The 22274-nt window shown below is 35.2% G+C and overlaps 1 protein-coding gene across 2 annotated transcripts in view; it reads left to right on the top strand.

The window, feature by feature from the left end:
• Gabrg2 (gamma-aminobutyric acid type A receptor subunit gamma2) overlaps window positions 1-22274 on the top strand; it is an 87935-nt gene that overhangs the window by 34833 nt on the left and 30828 nt on the right. For both annotated transcript variants that reach the window (XM_078052074.1, XM_078052077.1), the window contains exons 5-6: window positions 727-809; window positions 1620-1757. In XM_078052074.1, coding sequence (XP_077908200.1) covers window positions 727-809; window positions 1620-1757 — 221 coding nt within the window. The remainder of the gene's footprint in view (window positions 1-726; window positions 810-1619; window positions 1758-22274) is intronic.

The raw sequence follows: 22274 nt of genomic DNA on the forward strand, positions 1-22274 counted from the left end.
AAACATGTGGGCTCCTTTAAATCTTCTTCCTCCTGGAGTCCCAGTCTAGGACTTTAGACTAAAAGTCCGTATACATTAATAACCCTCCAGATACAAACTAATTCATACTCACTGGCAAACATTTTTCTAATATGTCTGTGTATATGTATTCAATATGGATTGGCTATGATTTGATATTCCTCTTCTCTTTTAACATCCTATTTAATGAATTCATAGTGTTTCATTGTAAAAATGCATAAAAGTCCATTGTGAAACACAGTAATTTTTAAACTTACCTATAGCAATTTAAAGCTAACAGCTGACAAGCACTTACTAACAGAACATCCTGTTTTAATTAGCAGATAAGATCTGAGAATTCTCAGCATTCTTTTATATGCAAAGAATAAATGAGCTTAAGTTCTTAAAACAGTTTGTTCTGTTAAGTAAGTTAAATATATTCACTGAGCAATCTCATGTGTGCAATTAATTTGCAAAAATAAAAAATAAAAAAATAAACAAAACACAAAACTTAAGTGATCACAAATTTTGAATAAATGGAGTTGAGGCGAATGAGAGGCTAAGCTTTGGTCTGCAAAATTGAACACACATTTAGTCTCTTAATTTTTGACTGCACTTAGTGTTATGGATCATTTTGTGTTATGGATTGGGATGTGAGATACACTCTAGAAATCATGCTCATGTGCATTTAAAATTCTTTCTGTTTATTTTTAATATCTTTCTGTTTAGACTGACAATTGATGCTGAGTGCCAGTTACAGTTGCACAACTTTCCAATGGATGAACACTCCTGTCCCCTGGAGTTCTCCAGTTGTAAGTGTAGTTCTTTTGCATTCTGTGTCCCATCTCATGTATAGTTTTTCTGGTTGCAATGTCAATCAAATGGGAGAATTGCAAAGAATTGCAAAATAGCATGAAACTATGCCACTGAGTTTGAAGATTTTGACAGGCTTTTAGTTTAATCCCAGTTTGTCTCAATTAGGCAGTTTCTAAAAAACAACTGATCTATTTTATCAGAAACTACAGATAGGTTTCACTGGAGTTCAAAGTTTTAATGAATTGGCAATGTTTGCTTGGACCCAGGAAAAGAATGTTGCAGCACATTGCTAGTTAAGACCTACCATACAGAATTACTGTTTTACTGGTATAACATAGGTAAAATGCTTAATATGCACCCTGACACAGTTAAACTCAATATAACTTCTTATTAGCTGTTATTTTTACCAGATAATAAAGTCCCATGAAGTTTCATAACAAATCTAAACGAGATAAAGTTTTCGTAAACTTCACAGGTACCTAAACCCAAGCAAGCAAACCTCAGTTTCCCTAAATGTTTGACTTACTTTAGTTTAGTATCTATATTAGGTCTCTTATCTACTACTCATTTTTGGCCTGCCAGTTAGACATGTTAGGTAGAATAAAAAATTGATTACGGATGAATTTTTGTTTATCTCTGGTGCTGAACATCAAACCCATGGCCTTGCAAATGATAGACCAGAACTCTCCCAACAAATTCTCTCTCCAAACAAAAAAATTGCATTATAAAACCTTTTTCACTGACGTATGTTCGTTTAATCATCATTTATCATCATTTTTAACATGAGCTTTTCCATCTCACGGTAGATGGCTATCCACGTGAAGAAATTGTCTATCAGTGGAAGCGTAGTTCTGTGGAAGTGGGTGACACAAGATCCTGGAGGCTTTATCAGTTTTCATTTGTTGGATTGAGAAATACCACTGAAGTAGTGAAGACAACTTCTGGTAAGACCCACTTGAAAAGAATTTTAAATGGCCCTTCTGGAGTTAAAATTCTGGTATATATGGTTTGAAAGTATTTTCAATGTCTGTCTACAAATGATATTCAGAAAATTAATGAAGTGTTTTAATTTCCTAGAGAAAATTATAATTGCTTTTCTAGTAGAATAGATAAACATAACTGTATTCTATCAATTTAAAGCAAATTGGATTCAAATTGGATTAGTAAATTATTTACTAATTTGTTTAAGCAAATGTGAATAGCAATTATTTTTAAAAAGAAAATATTTATTAGGTGTAAATTTATTGTTTCTTTTAGGAAATATGTTTTCTAATATACTGAAAGAGGAATATTTGAAAGAATCATACAGAGATAACGTACATTCCACAAATGCAGAAAAATGACTGTAATGGATATAGACTCATTCTCCATTCAATAATTTAATATTTCAGATTGGCTTTATTAGTGGAAATAAATCAAGCTTTGGGTATTATCAACTCTGGTCTCAAATCCCAACTCCATCAGTTATGAGCTATAGATGCTGAGCAAATTTATTGAATTTCTAAGGGATCAACTTTCCCAAGTACCCAAATATCAAAGATGGATAAAAAGAACCACTCGCAGGGATTCTCTGTATAAAAAGAAAAACGTGAAATGCTTAGAATAATGGAATAATACCTACCTGGCACTTAGAATTCAATCAATAGTAAGTGTTACCAAAACTAATTATGCTTATCAGGTATGCATGAGGAATAATGTGGTCAGTACTTTAGATTTTTCAATAGAAGCTAAAGTCAATGTTTTTGCATGAAATCTCATAATTTATAATGCTATTATGTATTTGTTTTGAAATGTCAAGTGGTGTGGGTTAAATGTATTTCTAAACAAGAACTTTCTCTTGTGTGTTTAGTAGGAACTCTAAAATACTGAATGTATCTATCCTCCATGCAGATGACTCCGATTATTCCTTTTAAGCTTATGTAAATTTAAATAGGTCACAATTTCAAATACATTGTATTCTCAAGTTATGTCTACTTAAGGCTTTTCATTAGAAACATATTTCCATGAGGTTAACATATTTCTATGGATTTGTTCATACATACCTGTTTTTTCTAGAATTCACAGGACATATTTTTGGGTTAAGTTGGAATAGACATTGGTCTATTGTATAGAGAAAAGAAAATTTAGGGCCTATATAAAGATAAAAATTCAAGATTCTGGCTTTTAAAAACACTATTCTATAAATCGTAGAGTTGTTTGGTCCTGACACTGTTTTCAGCATTTGCAAGTTTCTTCTCAAGGCTCTTATTCTGAAAAGAAAAAAAAAAAAAAAGCAGCAGAAAGGTCAAGTAATGCTTGAGTATATTTTTTGAAAGGTGGCCTTCTGTTCCCTTATTCACAGGAAATCCTGGCCATCAAGTACTAGAACAATCTTTCCTTTGGTTTAGAAAAACAAATTAAAAAAGAGGTTCAGGATTGCCTTAGAGCTGTAGTCTTCCATCTGTGAAAGGAAGTGCAAAAATAGTCTCCAATCCTCTGTGCTGTATATTTGTATTTCTATAATTATTCTAGTACCCTAAAACAGAACCCACAAACTCATGACAAGCACGTTTTTTTGTTTAGTCATTTGGGGCCCAGAGTAGCACTAAGACCAAATGACAGAAGCAGAAGGGTTGGCTTTACTTCATAGGATTCAATGTGACTCTCCTCTCCATGTTCGTATGGAGAGTGGTAGAGGACATTTACTGATAATTAGAAGATAATGCCAGGAGAAAATTATCCCCTTATTCTTAGTTTAGCAAAGAGAATTGCTAGGGTCCCACAAGGCTGTTCATCCTGCTGAAGAAATCACAATGAAACAGTATTGAAAACATACTCGATTTGATACCGAGTATCTTCACTTACCAGAATTCATCAACTCTTTTATGAATTTTAATATTATGGGTAGGCTCTACATTTGTTCTTTTTTTGCCACTCCTTGTTCTTACAGATTTGTATTTTGTACACTATTTCAATGACCACTATAAAAAGAAAAGGCCGAATTAAAAACTAGCTCAGATACTGACTCATAATGAGAGTTCATTTTGTGACCATTGGAAGTCTTTGTTGGATATTTTGTTTTATTTCTAACGCCATTTTTAACTTTGCATTTAGTGCACTCTAACTAGTTAATAGCTATAGAGAATACATATTTCTAAGTTTTGTGGAAATTATCAGAAGTCCAAGTTATAATGCTTTTGAATAATGGTCATTATCATAAAGTGATTTTCTTTTAGGCTTGTAGAGAATGTATCTCCCTTCAAGAAGCCTCTGTTATAACTGGACACAAATATCGCCTAAAATGCAACATAGCTCTTTGCAGGGTTTTCTAATCTTCATTCATTCAAGCTTAGTAAAATCCAGTCACCTAAGTGGTAACTGTACTTTAGCGTATCAGAAAACTCTGTTGTAAAAGAACTGATTGAAAGGAGTCCTGAGATCAAACAAAGAGGAAGACAGAATTAGAATTGTACAGGGTATAATTTGTTTGGGACTTCCTGACAGAATGACTAAGGGCAGCAGAAAGACCAGTGGTTCCCTGTGATGTGGGCCAGGTGGAGGGGCTTATTGAATGGTGAGGATGAAATGATGTTAGCCAAGCCAGAATGTACCTGGTTTCTCTCAAACTAATGTCAAGAACATCAGACACATTTCTGGAGCTGACAGCACCAGAGTCTGGTGGTAAAGCTCCATGTCTGACTGTAATAGCATTTATTTATAGCATGCTGGGAAACTATGCTAGGGGGAAAGAGACCAGTGTTGCTATGAGCAACCATGGCAGGTACAAGGCCAGGCACCTATGGTCAAGTTTATCTTTATCTCTGTATTTAGCCCTTTCTTTTTTCTTTACATTGATTGTTTTAATAAAATAAATGTTTTTTTATAATATTAAGACAATAAGTGAAAAGCCAGAACCCACTGACAAATTTCAAGTGTGTCTATTTGTGTTGACCAGATGAAAGATATTGAATATAAGAAAAAGGGAGAGATCTACAGATATAGCACAAACCAATTAGTATCCAAGTAAAACATTCTCCTTGATATAATTAAGATAGAAGGAACATTTCAGAGGAAACAATTTTCTCATCAGGTAGTTTAACGCTACTTGAAAGTCATTTCATTCATCACCTGGATCACCTCCTTCACTATCAGTTTTATCTGTACTACACTTGAGAAACATATTTCCTTGGGGGTAGATAGATAGTCCATGAGAAGATCCTTAATTCAGTGTCAATACATAAGAACAAATTCTGGATCCAGGATTTCTCCTGCAAACCAGCCTCTCTCCCTGACTATTCTATATCTGGCAAAAGCAGCACCATTGCCCCAACGAGCCAGGCGTGAACACTAAAGAGTCATGTGTCTGCCTCCCACATCTAATGAATCATGAAGGCACTTATGCCTCTGAAAAAATCTTGTGTAACTGTCCTCTTTCCAGTTGCTACTGCCACTGTCCCAGTTCACAGTTTTGTTTGTTCTCATCTGGACTATGTCAGAGGCTTGTGAAGCTATGTTCCTGCTGTCAGTCTTCCCTTTAAGGTCCATGTCTTACACAGTAACCACAAAGGCTAGCACTTTGCTGCTCACTAACTACATGCATCCTAAAACACTTTGTGAAAATGACCTACTTTAATTTTCAAACCCAGCCATACCTACAAATATCAACACAAGGGTCTCATCATCGATGAGGAAATTGAGACTTTCAGGGATCCATTTATTTGCAGGGATCTTATGCAAGGTCTGGGGCATGAAATCCAGTGATCTGCTCTCAGACTCATCATGTAATCATTCTAGTATTTCACTACCCTGGGGTCCACTGAATCCCTGGGTACAACTTTCATCAGATGTCAAGAATCCAGTAAGTTGGATTAAGCACAAGCTTTTATTTTTAATACATAAGAACCTGCTCATCACTTTTCAGCACTGTTTTCTGTACTTCCAAGATGTGACAGAACTTTAATTAATATTTTCCTGAATTTAACTGACCAATCCTACCCTCATATTTAATCATGACTCTTTTTTTTCTCTTTCTCACTTGTGTGGCTTCTTAATTCATTGTTATGACCTAATGACATCTCTGCAATGATTCCTTCACTTATCTTAACAGCAAAACAGTTCAGAACTATTACTAAGAACATGCACTCTTTTACTTTTTAAAGAGAAAGAGAGAGAGAAAGAGAATTTTTAATATTTATTTTTTAGTTTTAGGTGGACATAACATCTTTATTTTATTTTTATGTGGTGCCGAGGATCAAACCCAGCGCCCCGCACATGCCAGGCGAGCGCATTATGGCTTGAGCCATATCCCCAGCCCAGAACATGCACTCTCAAACATAATTGCAGTTACTTGGGCACTTATTTTACTCCACAATCTCTGACCCTTTGGGCCAGTAAATGTGACAATTACTTGAATAAAGCTTCCATATTATCTTTAGCCATGTATCCAAAGCACCTGTGCTTCATGAAACAGCTTTATAATTTTTATCATCCTCATCTACATTAGCTATTATTTTCTTCCCTTGTTGTATTTAACCTACATTTTTTGGCTTACATTCCATATGCTAGTCATATTTTCCTAAATTCTACTACAAGAAATATATAACATGAAATTTTATTTTAAAAAAACCATGTGCATCACTAAATGCATCATCCTCTTCACCAGTGCATACAAATACGGTTTTAGAAATGCCAGCTTCAAGGATGAAGTCCATGGTCTTTGCCTGATTTCTAAAATATCTACTACCTACTCCTTATCTTCAAACACTATTTGCCATTCTCCCACTCTACCATCTCCCTTCCTGCAATTTCCTGGAGAGGTTGCACACCTACTCCAGTCTCTGCACATTTTAATTCCATTACTCAATGCCAACTTCAAGTCCACTCTTTTGTGCATGCATCAACATATACACCCAGGGAAATAATACTCAAAATAGAAATAATATTCTCACTTTTAAGACTGTGTTTGAATTTACATATCTTTAAAAACTAAGAAGACTCATTCTTTTTATTATAATTAGGGATATATGATAGGAGAATGCATTTTGATTCATTGTATACGGTTGCAGCACAACTTTAAATTTCTATGGTTGTACACAATGTAGCATAGCACCATATGTGACATGTACCTAGAGTAATGATGTCCACCTCATTCCAACATCTTTTCTACCCCCATGTACCCTTCCCACCCCTCACTCCACTTTACCCCATCAAAGTTTCTCCATTTTTCTCATGTCCCCCGCCCATTATGGATCAGCTTCCACTTACCAGAGAGAACATTCAGCCTTTGTTTTTTTTTTAGGATTGGCTTACTTCATTTAGCATGATATTCTCCAACTCCATCCATTTACCTGAAAATGCCATAGTTTTATTCTCTTTTAATGCTGAGTAATATTCCCTTGTGTATCTGTACCACAGTTTCTTTATCCATTCATCTATTGAAGGACATTTTGGTTGCTTCTGCAGTTTAGCTATAAACATTGATGTGGCTGTGTTACTACAGTATGCTAATTTTAAGTCCTCTGGGTATAGATTGAGGAGTTGGGATAGCTAGCTGGATCAAATGGTGCTTCCATTCCAGGTTTTGTAACGACTGTCCATACAGCTTTCCAGAGTGGTTGCTCCAATTTGCAGTTCCACCAGCAATGTATGAGTGTGCCTTTCCCCCGACATTATCACCAACACTTACTGTTGTTTGTATTCTTAAAACTGACATTTTGATGTTCATTTCTCTAATTACTAGAGATGTGGAACATTTTTTCATATAATTGTTGATCAAATATATATCTTCTGAGAAGTGTCTGTTCTGCTCTTTAGCTCATTTATTGATTCGGTTGTTTGTATTTTGGTGTTAAGTTTTTTGAGTTCTTTATATATCCTGGAGATTAATGCTCTATCTGACTCATTCTTGAGATGAGCTGTTTGGAGGAGGGAGATAAAAGACACAATTTAATAGTATACTATCACTGAAGTGGTTGAAAGGGGAAAAAAACTAAATGGTAAAGGAAAATTAAACAACTACCAACTATAGTATGAATTCCATAGTGTTTAGTTATTTTGAGTTTCAGGGAGTGGTGAGCCTATTTTAATTAATACTAAAATTTTCAAATTACTTGGAATAATGCAGTATCTTAAAATAAATATCCTTTGAGTTTGGATCATGGTACAATATAAATTTGTATTTTATTTTTGAGCTTCAATTTAGAAAAGTTAACTTTGGTTTCAAGAGAGGAAACTGTATGGATTATGTAAATAGAGCTGGGCAGGGAGAAGTCACAAGAAAGTCACTTTTCTTCTCCAGGATGAAAGTACCTTATCTATAAAAATAATTCATCTTTATCAGGTGCTTCCTTAGAGTCCTCATCCTTAGCATTTTTCATAGACCCCAGGATAACCAAGTTTATAAAATAGATGTCATAATGTGAGCATTACTTTCTCTATGTGTAAATATTTTCCTAGGCTGTTTCTCCTTCCAGTTTTTAATTGTTTTCAAAGCAAGACAAATGCAAAAAAAAAAAAATTCCTTCAGGTTTAGATTTTTAATTTAAGGCAAACAATACTTATTCTCCATCTATTTGGTCCTTAGTGACCTAACAAATACTTTCAGAAAAAAAATGCTAACCAAAAATGGCAACTTATTTTCTTTATTTGAGTTGCAAATATGGAAGATTTGTATATTACATTTAAAAATCACACATTTGAATTTCAAGATTTTCCCTATATTACCTCTCAGGAAATAGGTTTGAGGGGGTAGAAAGAGATTTTGTAGTGAAATCAAAGAAATTGTTTGGTTTCAAGGTGACTCCTGTCATTTCTATTTAGGTTCACTGGGCAAAAAAGCATTGCATGTTTCCATGGAGACAAAATAGAGCTCGGAACTGTAGCTTTGTGCTTGGAAGAGACCATGGGTGTTCTGATGTTTTAGCATCTGTGCAATATGTGTGATACCATTCTATTTCCACACCAAGCTTCTGAGAAATGTATTATCATTTTTTGATTGACAGAGTAGGAAACTGAAGTTTAGATGGGTTAAGTAGTAGGTTCAAGGATATTCAGTGAAATGGAATTATTTATTCACATTCATAATTTTTACTCTACTGCCACTTATAAGCATATATTTCTTTTTGATTTTTTTTAGTTGTAGATGAACACAATACCTTTGTTTTATATATTTATTTTTTATCTGGTGCTGAGGACTGACTGAACCCAGTGCCTCACACATGTTATGCAAGCACTCTACCATGAGCCACAACCCCAACCCACATCTTTCATAAAGAGATAGATTACTTTGAAAAAAAATATTCCTAATTTTGATAATAGCTAACTTTACAGAGACATCCAACAAGGTGGTATTAGCATTTAATATGACAAGTACATGTGTACATTGACAAGTGAAATTGTATAAATAGAACTTATCTTTAGATAGAGCACAAAATAAAATCAGAAACTTAACTTGATAATGAGAACCTTCATTTTTCAGAAACATGTGTAAGGTCTATGGAATGTTCGCATCTACTACCTAAGGGGACCTCGGGGTCACCATTTCTATCTGGACTTGATTAAGAAACTCTTAGATGGAGCATATTTGTATAAATTTTGTCCCTTGAAGAAAAATATCATTTGAGTATAAACATAATAAAAGATCTGCATGAATATTATTTAAAATAAGTTCAGGAATCAATCTCTTATTTTGATAGTCTATCAAAAGCAACCAGGTCAAGAAAGCATTCAATTTTTTTTTCTTGTTGTTGTTTCCTAACTTACTTGAATATCTCACTATGTTTAAAAGATACATCAGCATGAGCATACATGACTAAGAGATAGCACCTATCCAACTCCTGTGCCAAAATTAGTTTAAAACATGAAATATGGTGTTTTTGTTTGTTTGTTTCTAACAAATGAAAATGTGAGTGAGAATATAAAGAGTGAGCAAACTGAGATCATGTTCTTCACACAAACTCAGGGCAGGTACTTTTTACCCAATTTTATGTAATTGAATGATTCCTTCATCTTATTTTTGTATTTTCAGAAAATAATACTATTTAACATTACAGATATAGGCACTTATATATGTCAAAGACTGAGAAAAGACAGCAGATAGCAGTCCAGAAAACAATGAATTAAGAGTACTATACATTCCATTGCAGAACAACCCAGAAAATACTTTGCTGGCATACAGACTAGAGGAGGCTTAACAGACTTTATTGACAATTCTCACCTGCTACTCATGTAATCTCTCATTTAGAAAGTCAAAAACATCCACTTTTACAAGTACATGCAGAAACAGATCAGAAAATCCCATGGAACAGGATGGACAAATATGTAACATATGATTTGTAATGTAATTTTTTTTTGGTTTACTTTCCTATATGAGTATTAGCTTTTCATTGGTGCAACAAAATACTTGAGAACATCTACTTAAAAGGAGAAAAAACATTTTGGCTCACAGTTTCAGGGCTTTCTATGATCATTTGAATCCATAGTTTTTGGACCTGTGATGAGGCAGAAACATCATGGCAGGGAGCATGTGGTGAATCAAATCTGTTGAGCCTCAACGTGCCTGGGAAACAAAGAAAAGAAGGAAGTATCCAGGGTCCCAATGTTCCTTTCAAGGGTGGGACCCAATGTCCTAACTTTCTCTCATTAGGCCCCACCTCCTAAAGATTTCACCACCTCTGAAGAGCACTACAGGCTAGTGACCAAGACTTTGGTGTATGGACCTTGGAGGACATTTAAAATCCAAACCATAACTGTATATCTCAGCTGAAGAAATAGTGCTTTATAGTTAATATAGAATCCTAAACATACTATCATACTATTCATACTATCATTTTTAATCACCCACTTCAATATTATCTGCTCCTTGCAATTCATTATCTTTCAGAGTGATGACAAGTAAGTTACACTAAAAAGGAACATTTTCTTAAAATCATAATTTTTCTCCAATACTCAACACTTATCTAATTGTTTTGCCCATAAGCACTTCAGTACCAGCTCTATGAAACTTTTAGTTTTGAATAATGGAGTTCAAGAAATAAGTGGCATTGCTGGTAAGACTTAAAGCTGAAAAATTCAAATTATACAATGATGTTCACTGGAATAGTTTCCAAACATGATTTCTCTTCTGGCGATACAGGACTGATAGGACCACACACCTTGATTTGCACCATTTATATCCATTGTTCACTGCTAAATGGTGAAGAGCCAAATAATATAAAAGACAGTGTGTAATCCATGAGCTGTGTAATAGCTCCTTGTTAAAGAGATAATGCAATCATGGACACCTAGTGTAACCATGTAATGATCACATTTCCTTAGTTGGTGATTCCTTGTTACTATATCAGTAATCAAGGGTGGAATTAGATTGGCACAAACATAAAAAGTGGATCTAAATCTTTTTTTAAAAAAATTCTATTTGTTCTTTTTAGTAATACATGAAAAAAAAACCTTAAAGATCATTTGCAACTGTAATTTTACTTAAAGGGAAATTACACCAAACAGGTAATATGAGAGGGTGTGAATTGGTAGCCAGTTAACTATCTCCCACCTAGCCTGGGTCATTAGGCACAGAGTGAAATTACTGAACTCATTAAATAATTGAGAAATTTCATAGGAAATACTTAAGTATCTTTACATCTGCACCCTATTCCCATGTGAAAACATTTGTGAGGAGTAGAACTGTCAGCCATCTCAGCATATGGGGTATGCAATTTGTAGCTTACCAAAGTTCCTGCCACTCCCTCTCCCACTTTCAGGGCTACTTGCTTTCTTCTTGGGTTTTAATTAATTGTTACAGAGAAGAGTATTTGTGCATGTTGTTACTGAAAATGGGGGGAGATGAGAAACGATCAATCCTCAAATGACAGCACTATGTATCTTTAAGAGGAAAAGAGAATGTATATCATAGAACAAGACTCTATGAATGTGAAAGGTTTGTCTCAGAACAGATATGGAGTTGCAAAGAAGTACCCGGACCTGCCTGATGAAGGTCTGACTTGCTTGTTACATGCCACAGCTCTATCTCAGGTGGCTAGCAGAAGCAATGCAAACTGATTTTAAGCTCATTCAATTCATCTTCACTATATGCTTTCATGGAAGGCAGATTTTGAATAAAAGTAATATTGTGCTGTTTTATATATGGATAGCTCTGCTTATAGAGTTCTCTTTGTGTTTCTTTTTCACACATCAAACAGCTGAAAGCTTTGTTGCCACTTTCCTGTAAGTTACTGATTAGCAGTCTTGCATTGCCAATTAACATTTCATTCTTTTGTAGTTTTATGAAGACCTACAGAGCAATTGATCTGCAGCAAAATCCAATTCTTCATTTTCTATAATGAGATGAGACAACTGGCTATAGGATAAAGTAGCACCACTCCTGTTTAAGGGCTGCCCGTTTAGTTGTATCACCATAAGGGTGAATGACCTTGAGCAAGTCCTTTTCACTTTACGATTACAGTTTCTTCAACACAAAAAAGTCAGACTAGACTGATTTGGAAGGACCCTTTTAGTCTTAAAATGATGGACTGCATTAACTTATATTTAGCATCTGTGTTATCTAGCAAACTCTGTTGGATATTGAGATTTTCTATGTTCTATTTTCTATGTTCCCAAGAGTTTCTAATAGAAATTTACTCATGTTGTCTTATTTTGTCAGAAATTAACAGAGGTATTTGTTAAATGACCTGCCCTAATATGTATGTATTGTAAAACGCTCAGCTAGGACTTGAGGTCAAGTCTTTTCCCCCACCAAGTTCAGTATCCTTCCAAGCTCTTCAGTGGCATGTGGTGGGAGGGGGCATTGCCACAGAGAGGACTGGTAAGTCAGCTAAGGTCTGATTGAGAATTTGGCATGAGCACTGTGGGTCCACTGTGGGTGGGAGGAGGGAGGGGCTGCCAATTGAATTTAGAGTGAGTGAGAAATTGGGTGGAAGTGAAGGTAGGCCAGTGGCTATAACAAGACTTTCATAGTGAAGAAAGGACAGTCACTCAGTATGTTCAGACAGAAAGAATACCTGCAATCAAAAGCACATGGAATGACCTTACTTTATTTACTTGATATTTTATTTTAATAACTTAAGTGTGTAAATTTGGCTGGATGCCAAATAGTTCTGCAAATAAGAAGCCCATTCAAAAATTCATGGAAGTACCACTTCTATAATAAGAGTGATCATAATAACAATAGTGTTAGTATTTATTAGCCCTTTATATGCCTCATTTCATGCACTTTTCATAGTCATTCTATAATGCAAAACTCATTTTCCAGCTGAGATTATCAGGTACAACCAAACTTGTAGAAAAATATCCAGAGAGGATTGAGGACCTTGTCCAAGATCATGTAGTACATGACTAAAGAGACACTCATGTTTTCTTACTGACATTCTGATTTAAATACAGTGATGATTCAAAAGCCAAAGTTGTTTCTGAATTTGTTCTCAGAAAAATGTGCCCTTGTTCCTATCATTTTATGTATTGTACATTTTTCCTGTTATAATTTCAGCATATCTCAATATCTCTATAATTATCTACTTTCTATCATCTATTTATTTAAAACTATTCATTTGTAGGTATGGTAGAATTAATTTTACTGATCAATTTAAGCAGGAATATACCATGATATCAAATTACATTCAAATTTGTAGTGCCTTAAAAAACAACAAATTTGTGTTGCTCTTCTTCGTATGCTTCATAATTTGTCTATGCAGCATTCTCATCATCTAAAGGAGAAAGAATATAAAGAAAAATTATTTTTAAAGTCTGCATTTTGTAGACATTATTCATTTTGGTTTATATTCTACTGGCTGAATCAAATGGCAAGCCTGATTGATGTTCATAGGATGAGATGCTACTCTGTTTGCACAGGGGACCACCAAGAAAGGCCCAGTAGAGATGGTATTGAGAAAAAAAAGGGCAAAAATATTTGAACTACAAAAATGTAACCCCAAATTGCATTAGTATAATCCTTAGTGCTATAAATGACCTCCTGCCCTGGCCATGTAAGAAGGAAAAGGAAGTCAGAGGGCCTGGTCGTTGGCTCCCAGGAAGTCTTCTTTAGGAGCAGTGGTACATGCAGGACACTGTGCCCTCTGATCTGGTATTACCATGGTAAAAGAAATTCTTTACTCCATGGGGAAGATCAAAGCCCTTGGATGGTGGTTCATAACTCCAGTTTCTGTTGGTCTTCAAAGCTGTTGGTCACATGCCAGGATAAGTCACCCTAGAAAAAAGAAAAGGATCACATACTCACAGAGAAAATACAGTCCAGATATGAAATTGTTTCTCAGACTGGGAATCATCCTTTGGAAGAGACAGGTCAAGCCTACTTCACCTTGTCAATGAACTGCAGCTACTGATTTCTTATTTTTGTAAAATTGTTTTCAGAAGCAACAAGTGAAAAGATACAATATTAACACAAAAATGATTGTAGGGTGATGTGAAATGTCCCACCTTATAAACATGGGCAGGTTTTCTCTTGCTGTACTGCAGAGACAACTTTATTAATTACAATGAAAACAAGTTCATCAATATTGTACTATACTAAATTCAATTTCACAGATATTAGTCTGTGGTAATTTCTAAGAAGCAATAACCCAGAATCATCTTCTTGTTAGTAGCAGGAAATAATTAAATATGATTTAATAAAGAATGGTCACAAAATAATGAAAAGGTTAGGCTGTTTTGATTGTTGTTATTTTTGCATGAAAACATATTTACTGTCTTTAATCGTCCTGAGTAAGAAGGAAACATTAAATAGAGTAGCTTCAAGTAAAATTATTTTCTTGCATTTAATCTTAAAGCGAGGTTCTATTTTAACCTTTTCCTCTATGAAACACTTTTAAAATTAATCATGCTCCTCTGTTTATAGACAAAACTCATAAATTATAACGCTACTAATAATTTAAAACATTGCCATGTGACTGGTTATTAGTAGGACTGGAATGAATCAGCAACAATTTGGGGCTCCAAACAATTGTTCCATGGCCATTAGGTTAGACAAAATTAGTATAAAAAGAAATTTCCATTTACTGGCTAACAATAAATAAGTTCTAAGCCATATTTTGGACTTAAAAACCTGCTAGTGTGATCCCATTACACATTGTGGTACTATGGTGAGAAGATGCCAGCGCAGATACTAATGCCAGGTTTGTTTGGGCATTGCATGTGTGAAATACACTATGGGAAGTACTTCACAAAAACCTGCAACTACTTTAGAAGGCAGAACTCCTTTTTATTTTCATTATCACACAGCTGTTAAGTGCCAGAGCCATGGACTAAACTCACAGTCTGAGAAGGGTGCCCAGCATTATGTGTTGGTTCTCTTTGTAGGTAGTGGAGATTTAATATAGTAGATTTATTAAAGAAAAATTCTTCATATATGAACAGGGGTTCCTCTGTGTGTGTGTGTGTGTGTGTGTGTGTGTACACATATATGTTTATCATACATAACAAAAATACATGATTTCAAGACACTTCGTACAAACTGCATGCTGTATCAACACAGTACGTATTATTAACTCAAGTACAGCAAATGAGTTATTCCAGTCATTTTACTAAAATTATGTAAACCTGCAATAACTTTAGAGTTCATAGTTCTGATAACTGACTAACCTCAGATGTTCTTGTCATTTTACAAAGATAACAATGAGGTATGAACAGAAGTGTCTTGATCGAGGATAGCTAAGATGCTTCCCTTGAACTGAATTGTTACCTATGACTCAAAGAACAGTCTAGGTATAATTATGTGGGTGCTATATTACCAAAATTTAACTTTTTTATCAAAACTTGAAAGGAAAGAATATTGGGCTAGGGGAGAGAAGAACTGGCTTTAAGTCCTAGTTGAGCTTTTTAATATATATAAATATATCATATATGTATCAGGGCAAGTCATATAATATCTCGGCACTCAGTCTGCTTATCTGTAAAGTGGAAGAATTACAATGACCCTGTCAGAGTTGCTGTGAGTCTTCACTAAGGTAGATGTCTTAAAATGCATAAGAGATTATGAATAGCTTTGAAAAACAGGTGACAATATCATCATAATATAATTATATTTCCCTTAATATAATCACTGAAATAAAAATGTGTATGTGCAAAAATTGCTGGAAAATTCCAGTCATATAGAATGTCTCCAAAAAAGAAAAAAAAAGATTTATACTTTATTGAAAGTTTGTAGAAGCTAAGGATTGATGCAGTAGTTGGATCCCGTTTGCTTTCTAACCTTGCATTTAGGCTACATGGAAAGACAAGATGGATATGGGAACAATCTTTTAATAGCTCTCCTATAAAGTATCTCTGGAAGAAAAGTGCCTGAGGATGTGGGAGAGTGATATTACATTGACTTGGATATTTACTGTCACTGGCTTTAGCTGTCAAACATAGTCATGTGCATGTGTGAGTGTGTCCTTGCGCAAGCGCGCGCGCGCGCGCGCACACACACACACACACACACACACACACACTCATTTCCTGTCAGAATTTATTATTTTCCATCCCAGGTTATTAACAATACTCTATGACATAGTCATATAATAAACAAAAGTGTGCATATGAATGAAAACCTAGACTTCCAGAGTCAAATTCCTTCATTTTTCATATTAAAGATTTTTTTTTTTTTAACTATGGGAAAGTAAAGCAGCTTGCATAACTTCTGCCAGAGAGCTTCCCAGGAAATGCAGCAGATAAAAACTGGTTTCCAGATCTCATTCTGACAGACCTCTCTCAATCCTTTCTAGAAAGTTCTAGAACTTAAAAGTTTACTTTGGCGCGTCCTCTCTCTTGCCTCCAATGCTAAGGAAAAGCAGAACAAAGAACAATAAAAATTAAAAGAGGAAAAATGATTGTGTTAACAACATGACCTATTTCTTCATTTGCTGGAAGATTCTGACACTGAATGCTTTATGAAGGATAAGTTACAAAGGGCTTAGAATTTTTGTGGTGTTTGTAGTTATTAATTATTAGTTGGAATATCATAGAGTTTAGAAAGAAAACTCGAGCCAGATCTCTAATCTCAGGTTCCATTCCTAGGCTTCCTTTAGTGTATTGTGTCACCTTGGTAAATCCCTTTATCTCTTTGTGCTTCAGCCTCTCATCAGTAAGGTGTGTGTGACATTAGCAGGCTTCTTTCTCAGAGATGTGTGGAGAGAATCAAATGAGATAATGGATGTGAAAATGTTATAACATCTTATAAATGCAGCACATATGCTCAACATCATCATTACCTTTGCTGTAATAATTATCTCTAAGGCCTGTAGGTCTGATATTCTTAATTCATGCTTCATAGTTATGACTAAAGATAGGCATTTGTGCCAATAAGGAAACTGAGACAGGAAATAATGAATCACTTGTCACAATTCAAGAACTGAGGCTGAGTGACTCAAGTCCCTGTCTCTTACTCCTGGGGTCCTGAGCTCAGATTTTGTCATCAGCACTTAGGGAGGATTATAATCCATAACAACCAAGGATATCATTAAAGCAACACAAAAGGCAAAATTCTGACTTTTTCTGCCATTCCAGGGGGCATACTGCTAAGAAAAGATCAAGACTAGACGTGGGTGAGAAAGGATGAAGGGAATGACACTTGGAGAAAGACAGGGGAAGGTGGAATGTGCACGGCCCCTAGGATTAATGTGTTTCTACCTAAAGCCAATAAAGGACCTCTAGCCTCGGACATTTTTGAAGTCCCCAGGAATGTGAGAAAGAGCTGGGCCAGGTCAAATGCAGTCCTTTAACTCTTGGGCATTGAAACTTAAACTGTCAGATGGAGAATGCAGGCTGGAAAGCAATTTGATATTAGACCTCACATAGAGACTCAGAAACAGGTCTGAAAAGAATAATCCTTTCACTGCAAGACAATCAATGCTTTTTCTGCCTCTAAGTGGGATGCAAGAAAAATTACAAAACTCTGCATTAGTGCTAGTCTGTATTCTGACTGAGCCTGGGAGATACAGGGCACATTTTTTTTTTCTTGCAAACTGATCACCTGGTTAAATATTTCTCTCAGAATAATTGTTTATTTCCTGGATTCATATTTCCCCCATATTGTAATAATTAATAACATGTTTTATTTATTGATAATACATATGCAGCAAACTGTCTAAGGCAATTCATAAAATGTATCTCTTTTAATCCCTTTAAAACCCCCAACGTAATTATGATGATTATCCTCTTTTTAGAGATAAGAAGGATATTGGATAACTAATAAGACGAATGGGGACTTTAAATGAGATTCAAGGTGCCACAAATCCCATGTTCTTAAACATTCTTGTGAGAATGCCTCTGGTCAAAGGGTATACATAGGGATAAGGGATGAGAAGGAAGAGAAAAATAATTCTGGCACTAAAAAATGTACTGTAGAAACCATTGTAAATTCAGATCAACGTATCAAAGGACACTTGCCAAACAGCCCCTAGGGTTTGCCAAAGGCTATCAACAGGACCACTTCGTTTCTTACTTGTGTTTCCTCACCCCATGTTAACTGATGGAAAGAACATTTTAGAGATCATCTGACAGGCACCTGAATGAGTCAGTGTCCTGATTTCTTAAAGTCTTATTTACTGTGGAAATTCACCAAGTCAGGGAACATTCAGAGCCTTGACACAGACCAGGGATTCCTGTGAACCTGTAGGTGAACCCATTTAAATCACATCAGATAGGAAGGTGGGTTCTTCACTCTTAACGGGTACAGAATTTTCATTGCCCTAAAGGAAATATACCACACTTTGGGGAAAGAGTTTAAAAAAAAAAATCCAAAAAGGAATGTTTTCTTTCGCTGATGAAATAATAACTAAGTCCTAGTTTTAGTTCCTGGTTCTCTCAATTACTCCATGTGGGTTTTAATATAGTCAATGTATAAACAGAAAGACTAAGATTAAGAAAGGAGAATAAACTGCCCTAAGGCTACACGGCTAGCAAGTGGATTCAGACTCCGTTCAGATGTGGAGACTGCACACCTGTGGAACACTGACGGGCCATCAGTAAGTGGCCAAAAAGTTCTGTTTCGCTCCTTACTCTGGGTCAATTTAGTCCACTTTATTGGTTATTCATTCAATGCCTACTATGCTCCAAACAGCACTAATAGGTTTCATGAAGATAAATTTCCCTTGACCAGATCACAAGCCAGCAGAATAATAATGAGCTGTATCTAACTGCATTTTCAAAATTTTTTACATAGAAGTTTATAAGATATGCCTATAAAACATCATATATGAAAAATTCATATTTTTTACTCTACCAGAAAAAAATCAATACACATGTGCTTCAAAAGCATGTCATTCTCACTTTTACCTTTCTGAATGAAGAAATCATTATCCTAAAAATACCTTATATGCTTAAAATACCCTCATATATGGTGATATATAATTTGAAGGTATCAGAACAATCATTATCTTGTTTGAGAGCTATTGTAGTTCTTAATTGTGATGGTTCCAACTGCTCACTTTAGCAAGTTGGGACTCCCACCCACCCCTCTACCTGACAGCTGGGATTCTCACATCCCTGCCCGGAATGTCTGGTGCCTCCCACTGTGGATCCCCAGAGAAAGGTGTCCAGCCAGCACTCTGCTAAATGGAGCTCTCTTGGGGGTCTTTGCTCAAACATCACACAGTAGCAAAAGAGGTGTTTCCCATAACTGTGCCAGCTGATATTGAATGGCTTCACTTGTCTTCTCTGTCTTTTGCTTTCAATTTGAGGCCCACGGAATTACTAGGCATGAGCTTTGCATCTAAACAAATATGACCCAACTCTAGATGTGACAGTTATTTGATACTCTAACCCAACTTTCCATTCAATCTCAGTCCTTTGGGAGTTCTTTATGAAGCCTGAGATAACAGATCACAGTTTTTTGAGATCGTTGCTCTAGAATTGCAATAGTATATCTAAACAAGAGGTTCTGCCCACTTGGATTCTCCATTCAACGGAAATATAAGAAGTTGCAGTAGGTACTCCATCACTGTGATTTTGCTTGAGCAATGCATCTTTCTAACATATATAATGGATTTGGGAGAATTCTAAATGAAGAGTTAGCTAAGTTACCTCCTTGTATTATCCCTGCAAACTCCATAAGCTTGAGCCAATTTCCAGATTTTTTGAGTCTCAGTTTCCAAGCCTGTAAATAAGAATCAAAACATTCTATTTAGCCAACCACATAGGATCTTTGAATAATTAAATGAGATTAAAATATATAAAATAAATGTATAGTTGCAAAGTACTATAAAACTATGGGATCATTTATACTGCTTGCATGGATAAATAGTTCTCTAAGTTAGCAATATTTTAGTATCACTGAAGGCAAAAGTCAGATTTTACAAGTTCTTTAAATTACATAAAGAAGCATAAAGGGAATCTGTATAAGTAAGTATAATACATATTGTTTCTTTTTATTTTTTATTTATATATGACAACCAAATTCATTACAATTCTTTACATATATAGAGCACAATTTTTCATACCTCTGGTTGTATACAAAGTATATTCACACCAATTCATGTCTTCATACATGTACTTTGGATAATAATGATCATCACATTCTACCATCATTTCTAACCTCTTGCCCCTTCCCTTCCCCTCCAACCCCTCTGCCCTATCTAGAGTTCCTCTATTCCTCCCATGCTCCCTATCTCATGATGAATCAGCCTCCTTATATCAAAGAGAACATTCAGCATTTGATTTGGGGGGATTGGCTAACTTCACTTAGCATTATCTTCTCTATACATATTGTTTTGTATTCCCTAATTTGTAGTTTAAAATATTTTGTTGATTCTACTAGGTACATGCACACACACACACACACACACACACACACACACACACACACACCACATACACACACTGATATGCAGACTTTTTTAAAATCTGAAAAATATATATACTCATAGAACTTGAAGTAATTTGGAGTTACTCAGAGATAAAAGAAAGTTCCATTGGATAAACTTCAGGAGAAATTTGAATACTTAAATGCAATTCATAGGTTCTGTATCCTAGTAAGAATTAGACCTATGCTACAAAATTGTACCTGTAAGAATCAAGCAAACCAAACCCAAACCAAACATATTGGTAATATACTTTTAACCAAAATATTAGTTCTTCACTCTCATTACAGTATAATGACGTCTATACTATTATTTAAATATTTTATAGAAATATTAAATATTTTTATATAAACTTTTTTTTTAACAAACAAGGAGCTACCACAATACAATGTGATGTTGCGGAGTGAAAAAGTGTAGAATCTGGAGCCAAACTGCCTGGAGCCATCCACCACTGACTTTAAGCAAGTTAGCAATCCTTTACATGCCTCAGTTTCTTCAAATGAAGTAAGGAGGGACAATTCATACACTCTCATAGAATTTTATAAATATCAAATAAGGATTATTGAAAGAGTATCTAGATGAGTGCCAGCACTTTGGTTTTGCTGTTAAGATTCCTAAGAATAAATCCTTGGGTTCAGGTTCAAAGTGGAAGCGTATATTTTTCTTAATACACGTTTGAAAAGCTATAAATGTTCATCCAGGTAACATTTCAAATTTCCTGAGAACCTCAGTTGTTGCAATAATATATTTTAGGAAAGACTATTTATTTATCCTTCTATATCATGCTCATCTTGTGGTTACATAATATAAGGATCAGACACTTAAAAATAATGGCCTTCCTCAGCTCCCTGTGATCAAAAATCCTCTTTCTAACCTCTTTGTGAACTTGCAAGTACCCTGGGTAGTTGTGAATCTTCCTCATGAAAATCACTCAGCAGGAATCTGCTAGAGTAGGAAGCGATCCATGAGTGAGTAAGCTGTCAAAATTGTTCCCCATGCCCTTACCACTCCTTAGTGGTAAGGGGTGGGAAGTCAACTCAGGAAAGAGAAAGAAATTATAATTATAGACAAAAGGGCCAGGTTCTCTCCTTGTTCCATTAACTAAATCTCATAGTTGACTGAAATATGGGCTAAGTATCCTGACTGGTAATCTTTCTGGCTCAATTCTGCAGGTTATATAAAAGAAGAATATTCTTTCTGCCCAGCATCTCTTGTGGATGCCAATGTTGGCATCTAGTGTCCTTGGATTTTAGGAAAAACTAGCAGGGACAACACTATGGCTTTCAGTCCTTTTCAAACTGAGGTCTTTCTCAAATAGGAAGGAGAAAAAAAAATAAGGCTTAGCATTTGATATCACTAAAAATTTACTAGTTTTCAGCCACACTTAGCAATTGTACCATGGGTTAACATGGCTATTATGAAAAAAAGATTCAATGCAACTCAGGAAATTTATTGCCAATCCCAGTCACATCCAATCGTGGTACCTTATAAATTAGGGAGTAATTTAGGGGTAAAAATAACTGGGGATCAGCAACTAGGATATTGATTCAGTGCCTGGAAGACTTGCACCTAAAACTTTATTCTCTTACCTGGTTGCACTTGATGGCAATCCTCTTTGCAATATATACTGGAAATGGTTACTAGTGCCCGGTTTAGAATTTACATGGGCATATATCTTTTGAT

The sequence above is a fragment of the Ictidomys tridecemlineatus genome, chromosome 1 (genome assembly GCF_052094955.1).
Source record: "Ictidomys tridecemlineatus isolate mIctTri1 chromosome 1, mIctTri1.hap1, whole genome shotgun sequence".
NCBI lineage: Eukaryota > Metazoa > Chordata > Mammalia > Rodentia > Sciuridae > Ictidomys > Ictidomys tridecemlineatus.